The 21,043-nt window shown below is 44.1% G+C and overlaps 1 protein-coding gene across 2 annotated transcripts; it reads right to left on the bottom strand.

The window, feature by feature from the left end:
* Positions 1-1,619: 1,619 nt before the first annotated feature.
* On the bottom strand, positions 1,620-19,778 carry LOC106813613 (IQ and ubiquitin-like domain-containing protein). 2 transcript variants are annotated; one of them, XM_014817795.1, is made up of 10 exons: positions 19,697-19,778; positions 13,861-14,325; positions 13,130-13,309; positions 12,744-12,922; positions 6,509-6,664; positions 5,139-5,349; positions 4,599-4,774; positions 4,169-4,339; positions 2,428-2,604; positions 1,620-1,910 (listed from the first exon to the last, which is right to left on the bottom strand). In XM_014817795.1, the coding sequence occupies exons 1-10, from the start codon at positions 19,707-19,709 to the stop codon at positions 1,638-1,640; spliced, it is 2,001 nt and encodes a 666-aa protein (XP_014673281.1). In that variant the 5' UTR covers positions 19,710-19,778; the 3' UTR covers positions 1,620-1,637. The 2 variants fall into 2 exon arrangements, with proteins under 2 accessions (XP_014673281.1, XP_014673283.1); XM_014817797.1 differs by lacking the exon at positions 19,697-19,778 and adding an exon at positions 16,008-16,056.
* Between the last annotated feature and the right edge of the window lie 1,265 nt (positions 19,779-21,043).

Here is a 21,043-nt window from a genome sequence, read left to right as displayed (position 1 = left end):
CTAGTACATATGGCGTGCGATAGATGGCGGAATGAGGCTATATCCATAGCATTTGCCTACGACTTTGGTTGCAGACGGATCGGCCGGCTATGACCGGGTATAACCCGCATAACGGTTAGACTCGTACCCGCTCGACAGTTCCACACGCTTCAGTGTAGCGAACGATACTTGCCCGAGTCAAGGTGCATGGCGAACGTGTACCACTCTAGCTATAACCGCCCCAAACTTCATCCAGCGCGAACTGCAAGAGAAACTGAAATTGGAACTAGCCTATCTGCAGACAGCATCATGCAAGCACCATCATAACGTTACTGTCAGTGCTATATGTGTTCATTGGTGTGTTGATTGACCATCTTTTGTTTCCAGGTAGCTGTAACTGTAATAGTAATACTGTATAGAACATTGACGATATTTCTGTGGTAATGGCGATATTTCTGTGCTACTTGACATGTGCCTTCACAGACGATTTTGCCCGTCCTCAAGTATGCCGTTAGTCAATTATGAAGTATTCCGTAAGTATTGTTCCATATGCGTTCTTTCTGTGTCTTCATTTTCCTCGTGGGGCATGTCGTCGCGCAATGTCTCACAATTGAACGACCGTCCAATGTAAAGCATATAGGCATACAGTGCTAACATATATTACGATATATTGCCATGTATTTGTAACTCTCACTTGCTATATCCGTTACTTGTCACAGTGACGTTAAATTGTTACCATTGCTGATATCACTGACATGCTCAAATAAATGCCTCAAATGCTACAAGACGGTGACAATACATTAGTACATATGTTAGTGACGAGTAAATTTAAACTAGCTGTTACCATAACAGATCAAAAAAACTTTATCACCCATCGTACTAGCAATAAATTCTTACCATGTGTTCATTATGCTACTGAAGAGTTGCTTTAAATTGTTAGCATAAACTATACATCACTATATCTAATTGGGAAATATCGTCATTTAACTGTAATCACCCATGGTCCCAATAAATTCTTACGATATCTTAATCATCTTGTATCTTGTATCTTGGTACCCTCTCTTGTATTTCACAAGGCACTCGATTGTATGAGGTGCGGGGATTATCTAGAGAAAAGGAGTTTACCTTCCTCAGCGGGGGTGCTAGCTGTGTCCCTCGCTAAAATTGCGGACTGTTTGCTGGCAGCTATGGATCCGTGCGCCGGCTTATGCATTCGGCGCACGGATCCATAGCTGCCAGCGCTGCATACTGTCGTAGGACGTTCCCGCGGTCGCGTGCACCTTGCCGCAGAACTGCGCGCAAGATCTGCGCTCAGCGCTTAGGATCAACACCTCCTTTCGGCAACACTTCTCTGGTATCCTGTCTCTCTGGACTAACAACATTGCCTGTTGTAGTACACTGCTTGGTTGAATTGTATTTCTCAAAAGTTAGTGGAGGCCAGCAGTTTTCGAAACAGCATGATCCAAGACGCACACCCTTTAAAGCCATAATTACGAAAATTCGCCAGTGTTTTCCCCACTTTCATGATACCTACCGTTATTATATCTTAGTGTTTTTAAAGTTGGTGTAATCAGTGATATATCCACTGTGAGGTGAGACTATATTTCGCTGTTTTTTCGGATTGAGCGTTTCTGAGCAGTATTTTCATAATAAAAACTTTAACTATAACGTCCGCGTCGTACCTGCAGCAGGAAGGCTATCTTTGACTCGCTGTCGCAGCTGCGCTCGACCCGCCTGAGCGCGCGCAGCAGCGTCTGGTAGAGGCTGTGGTCGTCGCGGCGGCGAGCGTTGTTGTCGAGTCGCTGGCAGTCGCGACAGCGCCCCATCACGCGCGTGTTTGCTGACAGCTCATAGTCCGCCTCACGCAGGTGGCGCCCGCAGCCGCGGCACTGGTGCACGTCTGCCTGTAGTGCGGACGCATCCTGCGGAACCTGCCCGAACAACATACATTATTATTATTATTAAATCTTTATTGCATATGTAATTCAAATACAAGTACCTGTACTGAAGGTGGTACATAGGTGCGTCGGCTCACGATTCAGCATTCGCTAGATGTGGCGTGCGTGTTGATCTAATAACTGAATTGTGGGAATTTCCTTATGTCAATCGACCACCATATTGGTTGTTTGTTCAATCAAATTACCAGCATGGACAATGAGAAATGCAGTGAGAAGGTTGCACGTTGTTTCAATGCACGTTGTTGTACTGACAAGCGTGAAATTTCTTCTCCGTTGAACAATGCAAGAGCAGGGTGACCACATTCGTTAGTGTTGACGTGATGGGGCAATACACCGTCAAGCGAGCTGTAGATAATTCTGACTTCTTGAATTCGAGTGGCTGGTGGCACCAACACCCCCCCCCCAGCCATTGCGTAGGGGTTAAGATTGACATCATGGCTATGAACAAACTTGGCTGATGTTGATCAGTGTGGTTTACACTCACGCATACCTTCAACGTCTTAACCACACCAGGGTTGAAATCGGGATTCTTGAAGTACTGGAGGAATAGTGTTGCTATGCGCTTGCGTAGACCAAGCAGGTTCTCTTCCTTTGTGCGCCGCATGATGAGATTCGCCTCCCTGTCGACCAGGTCTATGATCTCCCTGGTTAGCTTACAGTCATGTTCCTGTGTCACATCATATATTTATATAGTACGTCACATGTTAAATGTGTGGCATTACAGTCGTGTTACCGAGTCGCGTTATTGTCACATGTTCACCACATAGCATTAGTCATGTTCCCGGGAAAACATCAAATTACGCCTACCACAAGTCTAAAATGTCATAACTTTTTGTAATCCTGATCAAACAGACTTGTTTGTTTTGTCTGTTTGATTATGCCCCCCCCCCCATTTTTGTTTTATTCAATGAAATTGGAAAATAACCTAACCAAAAGATATAACCACTATTTGAGCATACATGTACCAAAATATAGCCCCTCACAAGTATCTGGCTAAATTTGCACCTCTTGAGGAGCTTCAACCCACCCCCGGGAAAATGGAAGAGTCCGGAGACTCGAGATGAGAGAACAATGAGTAGGGTGTGATTGTGGCCATTCCACATGCTGACGCCATTTTCACAACCAATTAATTGTGTTATTCTCATCTTTTATCATTTTAGTTAAGCTTCTTTTATATAATGAATGATTTGCTATAAGAATGTTTATGAATGACACTTTTGAGATTATGATTGATATATGTTATTTCACAAATGAGAGATAATTTGAGAGAGAAATACATTCAGAACGGAGTTGTAGTGCAGATAGTATTACTGTTGTGTACTGTAGGTAGGATGGAGTTGTACTTGCGTACTGTAGTTGTGTTACTGTAGCGTTACTACTTACTTATGTGTTCACATAGTAATTGGTTTATGATTAGTGTTGGAGATATTGAAGGTAGTTTAAAAGTAACAGGTATATATAATAATGTAGGTTTTTAAACTTCAGTAAGTGTATTCATTATTTCATAGGTTGTAATGGTTGAATCACATGCATCACACTCTCTATAATTATAGCCATGTAGGATAACATGGATATAACACGAGTTACTGTATATGAATACATGGTGAATAGATATAGTGATTTGATATGTATTATCAGAATGTGAGCAGCGTTCACGTAATTTAAATCGGTTTATTATCGGATTAGTTGAGGAATAAGACTTATTACGAATGCATATAGAAGCATTAAGGCCTTGTGAATAGAACTTAGGAGGAAGCCTAGCATATGAAAAGATTTGTAGTTTATGTCATTAGTTTGATTTATTGGTCAATTTAAGACTGAAGCATGAACAAGTTCTTGTTACTTTGAGGTTCATGACTGTTTGTACATTTATTACTCTTTATGATTATGAATGTTTTGGTTATGGTGACAATTATGAGAGTAATAAAAAGTGGCCATTCCACATGCTGACGCCATTTTCACACCAAGTAATTGTGTTCTTCTCATCTTTTATCATTTTAGCCCCCTGTACCCGTATAGGGGTGTTACATTTTGCACAACATTTTATTTCAATAGTTTTATTTTGAGATTTTAGATTCTTGATAATGACAAGAATTTGTTTCACAAATCTAGCCCTGGACCATGGTAAAATTGGGGAAAATGTGACACGTCCTGGATCACACAGTTGATATTTTAGACGTCTTCCTACTGGGATAAGGGCGGCAATACAGTCTAAAAGCGAAGGGACGTACCTTCACCGTGTGCTTTAGCGTGAGAAGCACGTCAAGTCTCTCGTCCTGCGTCAGATTCGGCATGCTGATGCTGGTGTAGATGTCCCTGAGCTCCCGTGCACGCAATGTGAGCGGGGTGTCCATGCTTGTGAAGCGGCCGTCTGCCGACTGCCATCTTTTCGGCGACGCAGTCTGTGATTGGAAATAAAGAGCTGAGATGGTGACGCGCATTAGTTGAAGCCAGTCGAGTTGAGCTGTGTATGACGAACTGGGTCACATCGGCAACAGTTGAAAGACAAAAAGGTTGAAAGAACAGTTGACAAAAGCCTTTAAAGCCTTATGATGCAGGGATAAACAGAGTGGACGGACCCGATCGCAGATTTTCTTGCCAATTTACTGCACGGCGCTGCATGATGTTATCTTTCTCACACAGGAGAAAACCGAACCGAACCTTTTCAATGAAGGACTCAATCATCTTGGCTCTGTTCGTCTCATCCGCAAGCTGCTTGTATTGTTCCACCGTTGAGAGGAGTTGAGTTTCCTCCTCCAAGAGTCTGCACAGCGCGGCCTTTCTCTCTGCCCCAGACCGGATTGCACTAATCTTCTCCTCCTTGTCCCGTCTCCAACCTGAATGCAGGAAGATGACAATCCACCTTAAACAAGACCTCATCTCAAGAGAGATCATTCGCACAATAAAACACTCATGGGAGATATCACATAAGTTATCATAGGAACCTTTCTTTCGCACCTAAAATTCTGGTAAGGTCAACTAGTTCTCCCAATATTGGCTCTGTTTGTATACAACTGTTTATGTGATTATTTAATTAATTACCAATATAACAGTCGTGGAACTGAACCCATATCTATACACACTGTAGTGTTTGACGCTAGTACATCCTCAACTCAACTGACGCTGTCAGTAAAAATTTAACATGCGCAATCACAATTCGGCTTATCACGAAGCAGTATGACAGCAAACGGATTAGCTCACTCTCAAGAGCTGAGAAGATCAAGTCAAAATCGGACTTCTTCCCAGGATGAACACGCCTCTCGTACTCTTGCTGGAGTCTCTCCTGCTTCTCCTGCTCCTTGCGTCGTGTCTCCCCCTTATCCCACTCCACACTGAAGTCGCGATCTCGCCTCATGCCTTCAACCTTTCGGCGAGCCGTCATACGTCGGAAATACTTCTGGATGATAATCACCTGCGCAAAATGTTTGCAGGCTTTCAAGTATTTGTAGTACGGCATTTTGGCATTAAGATAGAGACATGGGGAAGTCCGACATATTACCCAGGCAACGGTTTGGGCAATGAACTCAGAAGCCATTAGCTACATAATTAAGAACACCCGTAATGCAGAATGGACAGGGGACACATTAACTTCAACAAGAATGCGGAGGGCTGTAACAAACAAACGGTCATTAAGCGGACAATGGCCACGAGTATCGGCACTCCGGCCGGTACAAGCGGACGGGCGTCGCGACCGGTCGTTGTGGTCACTAGTCGTGCCACAAACTAGGAAGTCTGTTTAGGTCGCGACGAACGCGCGTACGGTTTAAAAAGGAGAGATTTTGAGAGAAACAGAGAGAGTCACCGACTACAACTTGGTATGTGTATTCACTGTTGCTATTCGTGTTTAGAATAAAACCTATAGTTGTTTACCGTTTACATCTGCTATCTACGTCTACTGTCTACGATACGGCATTCCACGCTATACATATTCCTTTTTCCTACTTTTTGTCTTCCCTCCTACTTTTCCTAATTTTTCCCTGAAATTCGTACTTTTTCTTAGTTGTTTTCCTAATTTTTTGTACCAAAATATCGTAAACAAAATTCTCAGTCATTCAATATTATTGATGACGATGTTACACTCTCTCATACGTAAATCACAAAGGGAAGGGTTTGGGGTAATGAGTAGTCACTGCAGATCCCAGGTGGTGTACATACCTCTTTGGTGCACACCACAACTTTACAGGAGAATTCTATTAGTAAGTATGAGTAAAAACTACTTCTGAAAGCCCGCATAAGTCCTACTTTTCTTCTAATTTTTCCAGCAAAATCCTACTTTTGTCCTGTTTTTTTTTTTGTAAATTTTTTTACTGGGTCTGCTTGAAAGCTTGCGTTTTACGTCTCGCTGTGACAGTGATCATTGGCAGAAACGCTAGCGTAGATAAACCGCAAAGCAAAGAACAGCGACACGATAATGCCACGACAATGAAAAACAGACACTGCAAGCCTAGAAATTGTGCCATTTTCTGTGGCCAACAAGGAATTTACATGCCGTCCCAGTAGAATGTTCTCCTAATATTTAGGAGCTGCATACATGTTCAGAAGTGAGGTTATCAGAAGACAGTTGCACATACCTTCTCTAGAATGAGTGCAAGGTATTCATCGCCCCTGAAGTACGGACCAGCTGTAATGACCTTGTCTTCTTCATCTGTTACGTAGACACCTGCTTTTGTCATCTGTGTTGATGTGGAGCATGTGGTCTGCTGCTGCTTCTGCTTGGTAGTGTACGTCTACGCAGACGAAATGTCACATTTCTGCATGAATTTCACATGCACACGAAGTGCATTGGTATAACAGCAGAGCATCCACTGTGTTGCAGCAACACATTATAGAGTAAGTATACATGGTCTCCATGCGATTTGTTCCATAAATACTGGAAGTTGATTCAAAATGATCATCTCTCAAATAAATCGAGAAATTAATAAAGGTAGAGAGAGAAATTTAGTCTAACCTGTTAGCATACATATCACTGATTACTTCAGCATAGCAATTACGAGTTTCTGCTGTTATCTAATATATATTTGAGTTCGTATGTATGTATCTTCCCTATAGGCGGCCAAACCGCCCAAGCGATCTGGATGCAATTTTCACAGGGCCATCTCTTATACCCGGGGAGTGTTCGTAGCTGAAAAAAACCTGTCAAACCGTGAAACTCACCAAAAAATACCGTGAAAAACCCCTCAACTCATTGCTTGGTATTGTGAAACGGCTGAAAGGCCAATCTATAAACACACCACACAGGAGGATGAGTAATTTCATGTTGCTCACTACGCTGATCCAGCTAGCCATGCTATTGTTGAAACGGCGAAACCAATACTAAACTAAAAACCACGCCAGTCAAACAGGTTGCAGCAGAAAGAGACAGAGACACGCAGTTGGTAGAGTTAAGGACTGTAAGCGTTTACTAGCTATATACTGAGGTTAGCCACGCTGTAAGCAGGAGTGAGTAAACATTCCTGTTATACGATTGCAATTTCCCTCAGCTCTCGCGTGGCCTGCATCTGTTATCCGCGGGAGTGTTTCCCTGTCACTGTTCTCAATAACCTGTCAAACCGTTCCAAGATCGTCTACCGGGAAGATCCGGTGAAAACCCAGTTATTGCGTGCAATCTCACAGCAATTTTAGCACTCACTCTGTGCACAGTGGCTGGCCAGCATGACAGAAAAAACCTTATGACTATTTCTTGCCCTCACCTGCATGATCTTCGTACAGCTGATGCTGCGTAAGTGAAAGGCGAACCGAAATCAGATACTGAAACCGAGCATAAACGCAGACCAGTTCAGAGGCTAACTACTCACGTCTGAGTTCAAGAGTTTTAGTTTGCCTGCGAATTCTCAGAATGCATTGTAGCGCATGTCCAAAGCTATGCATTTTCTGATTCAATAACAAAACATTTTGCTTAATTACAATGTGCATGGTCTGCACGCGCCAAGGCTTCACTCAAAGACCAATATCCAGATGAGACGGAATACTAGAGAAGCGTTGCAGCGATATAGAGGAGATGTTGATCACTAATTGCGGCTGAGAAGACGCAGATTTCTCCGGATTCCGCGGCTATCGAGGGCGCTCACGCACGACCGCCGGAACGTCCTAGCGTACGTATGCAGCGCTTGCGTGAAGCTGATGGATCCAGTGCGCCGAATGAATTGGCGGGCGCACGGATGGCCATAGGCCGCAAGCGAACAGTCGCGCAATTTTAGTGGGGGCGCGTGACAACTAGAGCGGTCATGACATTTGGGACCGTCAAGCACTGTTGAAACTTTGCTCATAAAAACTGGTCAACCGACGTAATCTGGTTCGCGTAACGCGGTAACTGTGTGACGCACGACAATCAGAGAACAGACGTTCGAACTTCTGGACATTCGCGAATCCTTGCCAGTAATAGCAAATCGGCTTGTCAAATCACGCAGCACCTACCGGCTGCTCTTCCGCAGCCCCAACGTGCAACGTTTTTGCAACGTTCCAATGCAGGCTCGTACGGGAGTGGAAAGCAGTGCTGCCGCCTGCCGCCGCCTATAGCCCTATAGACTGGCATCTCTGCGCAACCTCTCGGCTAGCTTAGTCACTCAATGGCTAATCGAGGTGGGAGGCGAGTCCTAGTCTATGTATAGCCTTTGCACGCTCGAAGCCTTCTTGAAAAGCAGAGTCAGGCGCTGATACTAAGAAACATGAAGCAATTTCGTAGTAAATAGATTTCGTTATTTAGTTAGCATTAAATATTTTATTGAAACGCGCTTCAAGTGCCTGTGTCTAGTATAGCCTTAACGAGGGTATTCTAACCCTAGAAAGAGCGTTCTGCTAGTCGTATTAGTAGTCGTAGTAGTACTCGTGGTTCAAGATAGAGAATACATGGCTTCCCAATATTATATGGGCTGCCGAATGCTCCAATGGCATGGGCAATAAACCAATGTCATTTACACTCAATCTAAAATATAATATTATATATCAATATAAATAGGTTAGCGGTTACTGGTTAGGGTTCGTCATAGCATCTAGTATCTATAGCGCAGCTTTACCATTAACTCGCCGCTGCAGAGCGACCGCATTCGACCGCCAGATAACGGCGCCAGCGGCAGTTAATGATAAGTGGCTAATAGTACTAGAGCTAGGTTGCGTCATTATTAGTAAGTTATGTTCACATACTAGTAAACAGAGTTAGTCCATTATTACTATTTATTAGCTCTGCGGTCCCCTGGTAGCTCTACTAGTACTGAGTACTAGTAGTTGCTGGTAACTTAGTAGTAGCTACTACTACTAGTACTATAGTTCAGCTAGTAGTAGTGCGGTCGGGTAACAACGCATCTTTTGCGGCAAACGCCATCTTTAGCACGGTTCTCTAGTGCGCCTAGTGCTCAGTCGCTAAACGAAGCTGATGTCAGTGTCGTTGCTGTACGTGTCGGGCCTGATCTTCGCTGCCAGTGGCTGGTAATATGCAAAAACGGCAAACGGGCGTAGGAGTCTGAGAGGAGATGCGAGCGCGGGTCACCCAGTTCATAAGGAGAAGGCATGGCTACGATAATAAAAACGCGAACGTCACGATTCGGGGAGGCTGCGCCGGTGTCCAATTGACTGCGTACGGACGTTCATCTACGCCCAAGTAATCTCTCGCTACACTAAAGTCTATAGTAACTCGAGCGTTACACAACTCTCGCATGGCGGCCGTGCTTCAGCCTGAATTCGCTTGAGTGACGGCGCGTTACCGACGGTCGTCCTCTCCATATGACAAGCTAGGCCCTTCATTCGAAGGCAGTGTAAAACGCAACGGTTCTGGCACTATAGCGGCAGGTATAGTGAATCCATATTCATTCGCGCTGAACAAGCAATAGTAACGCCTTAAGCACAGTGTGTGCGCGTATGAACGTTATTTTCTTTGTGAGGGGCATGTCGCAGACGTGAAGCACTTGAATGTAGTACCAGTTACGTGCAGAAGAATTGTATACGACTAATACTATACTGATTACTATTACCAGACTATAGTATTACGAAACTAATTGCCAGACGCGGTCCGGCTCACCTATGCAAGGAATCTGCAGCGCAGTACGACGGGCCTGCATATATATGGATTGGAGAAACATGCCAGTGGGTATGGTATGAATTGGAAAGAACATGTGCTCTAGCGGCTGCTATGCTCTGCTGTGCTATATATAACATGCTTGTAGTATGAACGTCATGATCCCAAACATCAGTCACATGTGGCGGTTCTTATACAGACAGTAGGGCTGGTGCTTTGCACATAACGCTCTACGGCGCAAGCAATGACATTCTCCACTGTAAACACTTGCCAGTAAATCTGTAGCCTGCCGTGTCCATTGCTGGTACGCGACGTTCATTAGCGCCAAGTATCTCTCGTAGAACCCCTAAAGTTAATAGTAACGTCGAGCGTTACAACTCGCACGGCGGGGGGCAGTCTAGAGCCTAATATGCGCCTTACTTCTGTGGCAAATCTCCTCGAAACATGCCCTCCAGAGAGACTTCGTCGCCCCATCTATGGGTTAGCGATAGTAAGCGAGAATGATATTCGAAGGGCGTAATAATTAAAAACAAATTCAAATCGTTTGTTCTAAGCAGAAAAGAAGCTAAACGGGCGCACCAAGAAACAATTCCAATTAGCGACCATTGGAGTTATTCTCCGCACTACGTTGGATAATCCTAAAAGTTGTCGCAAGCCCACACATCCTGAATTGACCGATAACATCACCCGTCCGCACGTCGCGATCTGATAGAACCCTTAAGGTCTATTGACAGGCGCAGCGATTGCGTTCTAAAAGGCGGCCGCAGTGCGGCGACGCGCCTTCGGCGGCGGATATCCGCTGCAGACTGTTCCCACTGGACACAGTAACCCGGGCAGCTCGCTGGCGCTGTCTGCTATGCTAATATATATGAATCTTCTTTTATTCGTGTAGTCGATCTCACAATGTATGGGTGTACGTGGGTAGCGTCAACAGTTCGATACGCCGAGGAATCTGCTTACATATTTCCACCAGAGAATAAGCACGAAAAACATTGTTTAGTCAGAGGCTTTCGAAAATGAAAAGTCGCAACCCATTCGTACATGCTGTTATATAATTGAATAACTTTTTGTTATTTACAACCATTATTAACCATTATGTCCGCAGGGGTTCTAAGTTGGGTTGTGCTGATCAATTAAATGTCATAACGTAACAGTTTTTCCCGCATGCTTATTATCTTATTGAGACTGATTTTCTAAATATTGATATTGTGTGCAAGTGTTATTGTCGATTTTTACCCAATGTTCCTATTGTGGTCCCATTATTAGTAGTATGACTTCTACGAAGTAGTAGCGCAAAGCTCGTACGGTGGCGATTCCATCAACGGCAGCGCGCGTAGGCACCTGCGTACAGCTAAACATGTTGATTGAATTCCAGTGTAAATGCACTACGCCGATCGTGGGGCTGCTGCTCGTTGAGAGGCGTGCTAGCATAGAACCGAATCACACGTGTTGTGGCGACAGCAGTACGCGATAGGAACCAAACTGACGCCTCATCTTGTATTTAAACAATATGGCTCGGCTAGCTCATGTCCTACTGAGTCGCCTGGGGGATGTGATAGGGTGTCACATTTCGTTTGTATGATTGCGTTTCAACACTGGCATCGAAGCAGGCGACATCGTACACATGCGTGGCGTGTGGCACTGTACACGTGTGCGTGGCGTCGGCGTGCGTGTCACGTATCATTACCGTGGTCCTCCGTGCGTAGCGTGTGTACATACCACGGGCGTGCGTGCGTGCGTGTGCACGTATACGTGCGTGCGCGTGGCAGTGTGTACGTGTGCATGCGTGTGACGTACCGTGCGTGCGTGCTGGTGCATGTAACGTGGACTGTGGCACAGTGTGCGTGTGGCACGTACACCGTGCGTTGGCGTGCGTGCGTTTGTACGTACACGAGGCGCGCGTGCGTGCGTGTGCACTACACGTGCATGCGTGCTGTGCTTGCCGTGTGCGTGCGTGCCGTGTGGCACGTGCACGATACAAGTGGCGTGCGTGTGCACCGTACAGCGTGCGGTGCGTGTGGCACGTACAACGGCTTAACTACGAACTCGCTTATAACGAAAACAATGCGCAAGTCTATGAAAAAAGAAGCGTCAAAGGCGCCGGCCTGTCTGTGTAGTATGGTAATTATTTATTTATTTTTAGTTGATTAGTATTTTATGTTTTCTCAATAAAATAATGTATGCTGGCGGTATGCCATGGAAAACCTGCGGAAATTTCGAGTGGTTTTACGGCACCGTCGTCGCTCCGTGTAAAGTTACGCAACAGGTTTACGTAAATTTTAGCTTGATGAATCGCTTCGCTTGATGAACGGCCTCGCTTGCGTACGCGAAATCGTACGCAAATTTACTAAATAGCTGTGTTGATGAATCGCAACTAAGCAACGTGACGTCGATTGCGTACACAAGATTTACGCAAAATATTTTGCATACGCAGCTTGATGAATCTACCCCCAGGGCCAGTCCTTATTCATTCACATACCAAAAATGAGCAAAATGCGTTGAACCTGAACTGACTAATGGCAATTCCCATTTTTGCCAAAAAATTGCCGTGGCTCGAAAGTACGTCGACTGGCGTGCTTCAAAATAGGACGTTTAATATGGGAGCATAGCAGTAACAACTATACCCAATTTCAAACATGTGGGCCAAACGGTTCCTGAGTTATCGTTGACCGTAGCGAAATGTTGACGGACGGACGGACGGATGGACGAACGTACGACGGACGACGACCCATGGCAATAGCTCAGCTTGACGATGTCAAGGTGAGCTAAAAAATCTGCTGCCGATTACTTGGGTATACCTGCGTATCTCTGGAGTATTTTACTTTGCCAGTATTGGGTCGAAGCTCCCTGTTAGTCTGTGCCGACGCGGTAAGAAACTTAACACCCGTCTCCCGATGTTTGAAACCACCAAGGTATTGATTCCTCTGCTGTCGGGACCTGTCGATGTCTACCTTGATGAGCTTAATTTTACCATCAGCTGCAACACAAAATATTCTTACGCTAAATGCCGAGATAAATCTGCTGGAGAGCTTAGTGAGATTTGAATGTCACCTTCAGCAGAATTCTTCTCAAGTTTAACAGGAGGTTAATTTCACCGAAAGCTTGCATAATAAATAGCTTTCACAAAAACGACAGATAAGATGTGGAATTAGGACTCAGTTACTTCACTGCTGAGTTCGCTTACGCATCTCGACCCTGACAATGATCTCTTCGGACATGCCAAACATCTGCTCTTTGCTGCTCTCCATCATGGGCCTGTTGCACGTGATCTCGCTTGAGTGTGGCCGCGACCGCATGTGCATGGGACCTGAGCCGCTAGTGCTGCCCATATTTGCCAGCGTCGGTGTAGGCACGATGAAATGTCCTGCATGTGTAAGCAGCACGTTAGGGACAGTGTCATGCCGCGTTACGTTCCAATATTTAATTGTCAGGACCCCCTAAAGTTGATGGTGACAAGTGAAGAAAAGCAGATAAACAGAAGGTGCACACACACAAGCACATGCTCACACACAAAAATATTATACATGTATATACTATACATATATATACACGCATGAACGTAAGCACATGCACGCACGCACGCATGCACGCACGCACGCACGCACAGACACACACAGAGAGAGAGAGAAAGAGAGAGAGAGAGAGAGAGAGAGAGAGAGAGAGAGAGAGAGAGAGAGAGAGAGAGAGAGAGAGAGAGAGAGAGAGAGAGAGAGAGAGAGAGAGAGAGAGAGAGAGAGGAGAGAGAGAGATGGAGAGAGAGGAGCAGAGAGAGAGAGAGAGAGAAAGAGAGAGAGAGAGAGAGAGAGAGAGAGAGAGAGAGAGAGAGAGAGAGAAAGAGAGCGATGGTGAGAGCACGCAGATATATAGTAGCAACTCTACTTGAGGGAAGATTTTACTCTGTTTTAGAAATAATACCTTTGAGTTCAGCATCGCTGTCATTCTTCTCTTCGTCCAATCTCGCTGCTACTTCTGCTGCATAGGTGTCTGTCACTGTGCCAAATTTGTCAGTCACATTTAACGTGCCATCACTGACACTCGCTGCCTGTGTCCCAGAGACCCTGGAGTTCTCCATCACACAATCACTAGCAGTAGCAGTTGAGCCAGCACTCTGCTCGAATCCATTTTGCACCTGTGTGGCCGCCTCTACTTTTGGCTCATCACAATCTTGTGTTTGTGACGTTTGAGTACTTGACTCTTGTGGGTGCTTATTACCATTGGCATCAGTGATATCAGTTTCGATAGCAGTATGCTGCTGTTGTTGTTGCCTACCAATAACAGCAGCTGACAGTTCTTCCCCTTTTTCATTCGCTTCTGAAGTGTGGTTAACAGCAGCAGAGGTGATCTCTGGATCATTTTCCATTGTTAATGCCAATAACAGTTCTAATAACGGAAATTTAATGTAACCCTTTTAGTACCCTTACTACATAGTACGGTACAAATATTTTCAGAAATTAGTGTATAAAATTAATAGATGATGTAATACCCATCTTTCATTTTTAGCCCTATTTCAGATAATTTTAGCTTTCTTTGCAGTGCACAACCTACCAAATATTATTGTTGAATAGATATAATCCTAACTGAAAAGATGTTGGCATTAAGGAGTGAAGCCATTGCTTCTTCAGTGTGCCCGCCTCCAACACCACGGCGATGATGAAAGTAAAATGTTCATTAACCTCATAAATAACCTCATAAATAGTAGTCTTCAAAATTCAAGGGAATATATCGAAGGCAGAAAGAGACAAAAAGTTAATAAAATATACAGATCAACACTGCAGATCATGGTAGAAAAAACCTCAAATTTGCAATTAACTAAAGAGGAAGGGAGGGAATTCCAATACGGAATGACAGAAACAAAGAAGCTAAACTTAAGGATACAGTCAAGCTTTTTATACAAAATTAGCCGATTTTTCATTTTCATTCGTATTCGATGGCTAACACTAGGTGCCACTTCTGTACGTACTCATTTCTCCATATAACGATGCATGTGAACTTTCAGAGTGTTTTGATTGCCCGAGTACATGTGTAGTGAGCCGCGGCTGACGTCACGGATGACATCAGAGCAGTGATACAACCAGCATTTTGACAGTATTCACTATGCCAGTATCCATCACCAATGATGCTAATTTAGCCTAAATTTTACCATAAAAGTTAAAACAGTGTCAAATTATAATTTTTTTTAGGGCACACTTTATTGGGCTAACCTGACCAGGCTCTTTGACTGTTTCACGTAGTAGTAGGGCTCATAGGGTCTATGTCCCCCAGGGTACTGCCGGAACGTACCCTGGGTACGGTCCGGTAACGTACCCTGGTAACTATCTGATATGGTTAGGGTTAGGGTTAGGGTTAGGGTTAGGGTTGGGTTAGGGTTAAGGTTAGGGTTAGGGAGTAGGCGTAGGCGACTCCCTAGACTCGTTAGTGGAGTAGACGAGGTACGGTCCGGCATATTAGATATAGTACCAGGTAACCAGGGTACGTTCCGGCAGTACCCTGGGGGACATAGACCCTCTCAGCATAGCAGGTCATGTAGACTGTAGTGAGAAGCGAGAAGGAGAAACTTCAAGGTAACTTCAAGTTCAACAAGTGGCTTTAATAATTAATTTAATAGCTCTAGAACTAGTAGTAGTAGTAGCGCTGAGAGGGTCTATGTCTCTTCGGGTACTGCCAGAACGTACCCTGGTACTATCTAATATGCCGGACTGTACCTCGCCTACTCCACTAACGAGTCTAGGGAGTCGCCTACCGCCTACGCCTACTCCCTAACCCTCACCGGGTAACCCTAACCCTAACCATATCAGATAGTTACCAGGGTATGTTCCGATATATCCAGGGCCTGACATTAAGGACTGCCCGATTGCCCGGGGCAAGTGGAATGGACATTCGGGCAAGTGCAACGTGAGTATAATAATTAACTTGCCCGAACGGGCAAGTGAAAAATTCTAAATGCATCAACAGTAAAAAGTCCAGTCGATCTCCTGTGTATGTTATTCTGTTTATTATTTGTGAGTTTTTCAATAATCACATATATATACTAGTTGCAAAAATAAAGTATAACGGTAGCTTACGTGTGGGGAATACATATTGGGCTGTAGTACATACGCACTTGAAACAGTGTATTACGGCTAGCGCAAATAGTGGAGTGTCTGTCTGTACGAGCGAGGAGGATCGATTGTTTATAGAATGTGAACCACGAGTGTGAAGCGCAGTCTCTTGCGGCCGGGGTCCAGGGCCCGCGTAAGGGCCCTGGAAGCTCAGGGGGTTTGAGCTTTCGCGAGGCACGCGTGTATGGCTGTGCACATCGACGCTGCATACGTGCCTGCTGGCAGGGGCGGCATTGATTGAAGTACGGGGGGGGGGAGGCGCACGATTGTTTCAGCATAGTACTAATCACTACTAAAATGTAGGGGGTGGGCATTGCTGGACTATGAGAGAGCGACTGCAAAACTCTTTCCTGGAATTGAGGAAAAAGCTACAACCGGGAATGACACACGAGTGTGCCAGCACGCAAAAATAAACGTGTGAATTTCTATTTTCAATTTTAATTTCAAATTTCAATTTCAATTTCAAATTTCAAAGGCAGCGCCAACCAAAATTTGCCACACAAGCCCCACCCCAGGATCAAGTTGAGAATCTGGATTACCAGGAAGGGGAGGATAGACTCCTCGACTTTATCTTAATCTTAAGTACTATAATTTGGCAAATGTTGTATGTATGTTAATGAAAGGCTCCGTCAGTTTGGATCCAAATAGCGCCAAATTTACAGAAGAGATCGATGTGTACACGGGACGGGTTCTAAACTATATTCGGTTGAAAACCGTTTGTTCGGTCTTAAAAAAGAAAAAAAAAACACAAAAAAGGTAAACATTTGCCTGAAAATAAGGGGCGCTGATTTGTTTTCGTTCTGTTTGTATTTCGTTTTGTTTCAACAGGTTTCAATTTCGTGTTGTTCTGTGTATCTCTGTTCTGTGTCTGTGTGTCTGAGATTTGTGTAAGCCCCATAATGTAAGTAGAAATAACCATGTAATAATGAAGTTAAATATTCAGTAGCTATTTGGCCATAGTTTCCCATATGAGATGTACAAGTTGAATTTCATCAGAGCAGATTTTTTTTTTGGAAATCTCCAATGCTGTACAGTGTACGGGTGTCGTGAACACCGATCTGTCACAAGCGGTCCGATCACAAGCACGTAATATTACGTCGTCCGCACAGAGTGCAAACATGCGTAGAAATAAGCGATCACAACCACGCAATATTAGCTGGTCCGCACACAGTGGAAACATGCGAAGCACGTAATATTACGTTTATGTTATACCCATTCACATCTATCTATATTCTAACTTTGGAGTCCGTATCATCAACCAGTACATAGCATACAATAAACGCTGTGGCTATATGCCCGGCAGCCGGGCACGGTCTTCGTTTTCCTAAATGCCCGGCAGTTCTTAACCCTAACTCTAACCCTAACCCCACTGGCGTAGCTAAGGGGGGGCACAAGGGGGCCATGGCCCCCCCTGTTGATTGGCAAACAAACAAACAAAATTTCCCTTGCCTCTCACGCGTCTTCACAGGACTGTCCACAATTCCTTTTACTTCTGCATCTGCTGAACGAACATTCTCTAAAATAAGCATTGTCAAGTCTAAACTTCGTTCTACAATGACCCAGCCACGATTCTCTGCTCTCATTCTCCTTTTCGTTGAACAGGAGTTAGTGAATGACAATAATGTCAACGAAATCCTCAAAATGTTCTGTGCAAAATCGACGAGAAGACTTGACTTTGGAATTTGAGATTTCTGCAGCAGACAAAAACATGACTAAAAGAAAGGAGATAATTCTTCTTTGCTCAGATTTGTGCTGTTGCAAGTTGGCTTTGATTGAATTTTATAGTTCTGAACTCTTATTGACAGAAGAAAAGAAATGGAAATGCAAAAACAATTCTTTTCATGGTAAATTTCGTTTTTATTTTAATAGAGCGGCTATTTTTGCAGCCACCTTTGTTTTTATTTGAAATCAAATTTCAATATGATTTTTAGTTCTTCATCAGAGGAAAGCAAAAACATTTTTTATAACGAACAAAATGTTAAATGTGATCTTTAACGCTATTGTATTCTAAACGATGTAAATCTTTTGTAATTTAAATAAATTGCATGTTTATTCAGTGCAGTTCCAACACATCTACCTGTTTTTCCCGTAGATCTTTATTTCGATTTCATTCAATATGCCTCTACTTTAAAAAAAAAAATAATTTAAGCTTTTAACTTTTATATGAGAACTTGAAAAACAGTTTGATGACGGATAATTGCACAGATTGCAATGGTAGTCTGCTAACCAACACAAGAGGACAATAGGCGTCAGCTATAGGGGGGGGGGCGCACAAGAGGTCCATAACCCCCTCTTGATCGAGAGTACAAAAATTAAGAGAGAGGGCCGCTGAAATGGGACCTTGATCTAATACCAGATATTACCTACACCTAATAATGAAATGAAATGTGAAAAACTGCCCATGTTCTGAGGATGCCATATTTTTCATGTAAAAAAAAAATTACGCCTGACTAAGTGGGCAGGGGAACACCCCTCGCCCCGTTGAGAATAGCCTTCATCAACTGTCTTGGTCGCTTTAACTCTTTTCTTCCCTTGCCCTGAAAAACACTGGTTTCTAGTACACCATTTTTCAAGCTGGCTACCTTTGCTTAGGTCCACACTGGTCGTGTGTACCCTCAGAGCCTCCGGCGCACAGCCAGGGGCCATCGTCCCACGTTGATCGGAGTTGGAGTGAAAAAATAAAAAGCCGGGAGGGGGGTTATAAGTGATTCAGGCATATGCAACTTCTCTCATATAAGATTTACCGCCTAATAACTGAATTTTAAGTGTGGAGAAAATCCATTTGTCATGCAGCGAAATTTTCAAAAATTCCCTACCGAAGAAAGAGGCAGGAATCGCACCCCCCCCCCAACAACAGCACGAAGACATTTCCGACTGAGAGGCAGAAGCAACGTGGGAGGGGGGATACCCCTCCCAACCAACTCCCCCTCCGTCGCTTCGCTCTCTCACATTGCCCACCCCCCCCTGCTTTCAATTGCCTCGGAACCTACGCCACTGCTAACCCTAACAACAAAAACCGCTAACTCTAGCCTAAACCTAACGTACCCTAACCCTAAAACTAATCCCATACTCTAACCTAACCCTTGTTTACTTGACGATAATTTAGCTAAATTAAAAACTGCCGGACGGGGCAATCTTAGCGAAGATCGAAGAACCGGTGCGCCCGGGCAGCCGTCAGATATACGCACGGCTGCCCAGGGCATATAGCCAATCTGTACATAAAGACAATTTCTGTGTTGGTCTGGTGTGTATACTTCCATTATGCTAGCTTGCCAAACAAACTGGTTAATGTGTTAACGTGTAAGCATGAACTGCCACATGTTATTTGTATCTGACACTCTCAACCATAAAAAACAAACATGTGCAACAACTAAACTCTCCATATAACACCTTACACATAACACTACTGCACTGGTAACAATGCATATGCATCACACTCACAGTCACTAACTTGACTAAGCCCGCGCGTACTAAGTATGCCGTACGACTAATAGTAGTAATACTCTAAGTCTAAGACACTGCCCTGGCACAGGCAGTGTCCTGCAACGCAAGTTACTTATTCCCCGGGCATCTTTTCAATAGAACAAATTATATACACTAATATTAATAATAACTTCATTTCCGTGTAAACGATACGACCATCATTTACTTACTTTGACATGACATCGTGTCGCCGTTGGTTGCTGTAGCAACCAGGGTCCGTCTAATTACCGAAAGGCACCGAAAAGCACCGGAAAACACCGTAAAGCACCGAAAGGCACCTAAAAAACACCGAAAGGCGCAATGAGAACATCGAATTCTACCGGAAGACAAGAAAAAAGCAGTCCGGAGCTGAAATGTCAAAAATTTCCACCGAAATGCCCTAAAAATGACTGAACTCGGCCTGAAATGAGGTACACAAATAATTAATTCGCAGCCAATGTTTACATGCCACAGCGCCATCTCTTGGATGTTTTGTAAGTAAATATGGGAATTTTCAATAAAATAATGCGTTTTTAATGTATTTACCACGATTTACGTATAGAAACTATATCTTATTTTTACTGATTTCTCCGTATGTTTCCTTGAATTTTTCATTGTCTTTCAATGCCTTTCGGTAAATTTTTTTGCGTTTAGGTACCTTTTGGTAATTAACCATATATGCTGTCTAAACACTAAAAGGCACAAAAGGCAGGGTAAAAAATACCGAAATGCCTCTTAATTAATTACGCGTATACCCGCGTATGTAGACTGTTACTGAAAGCAGTCCTCTCTGGGCTCGGCCATGTTATGCTAAGCACGAATAAATGTTGTTTACCCAATTATGTCTGGACATCCGATACTTTACATGGTGGCAGCGGTAAAAGTCATCGCAGTGTTGAAATAACACTCCGGTGAACATCTGTATGACATTGACAGTGTGTTGGCCAGCGCTAGGAGCGAGAATTTCGGATTTGTCTGCACCGACCTCATTGCCACGATTGATCGCGGCAGTATGCGACATCGGCATCACCCGGTGGAATGCATATATGTGCGCGTCGTGCACTATAGGCCTACTAGAGGACAAGTAATAGTAATACAGTGCACCAGATAGCTTGCGTATTTGCGTAAATACGCATGAATTTCATACAAATACGCATGTAATTTTCAAAGGTATGCGTATAGATACGCTTGTGTTTTTTTAAATACGCACATGAGAAAACAAACCGATCGTATCAGTACGCTTAGGGTCTCTAAGTACGCTAACCTTCCATCTACTCCCGTATCGGCTCGACTCTCTCGCTAATAGACTGGTAGCTTGGTCGCGGTGCCCCACTCATTAAGTTCGCTATGGCTGCTGTGTGTCAGTACGTGAACCAGTCTATCTACTATCTATCGTGACTAGTTCCTGTGTGTAGTTTATTTTACAAAGCTCTGAAGTTAGAATTGGTGTTGCGACTGGAACGCAGTCTATACTCCGGCCTTCCCGGAATTAATTCCAAATAAGGAAAGTCGAACGTGTGTGATCTAAGCTTGTTGAC

This window comes from Priapulus caudatus, unplaced genomic scaffold (assembly GCF_000485595.1).
Source record: "Priapulus caudatus unplaced genomic scaffold, Priapulus_caudatus-5.0.1 Scaffold799, whole genome shotgun sequence".
NCBI lineage: Eukaryota > Metazoa > Priapulida > Priapulimorpha > Priapulimorphida > Priapulidae > Priapulus > Priapulus caudatus.
This window is presented reverse-complemented; position numbering and strand designations above follow the sequence as displayed.

Bases quoted from the DNA above. Each gene is read 5' to 3' on its own strand.
- LOC106813613 (XM_014817795.1), bottom strand. The intron at 6,665-12,743 runs GTATACCCAAGT...TCGTCTGCGTAG, and splicing joins AATACTCCAGAGATACGCAG to ACGTACACTACCAAGCAGAA. The intron at 2,605-4,168 runs GTACGTCCCTTC...GATGTGACACAG, and splicing joins CGCTAAAGCACACGGTGAAG to GAACATGACTGTAAGCTAAC.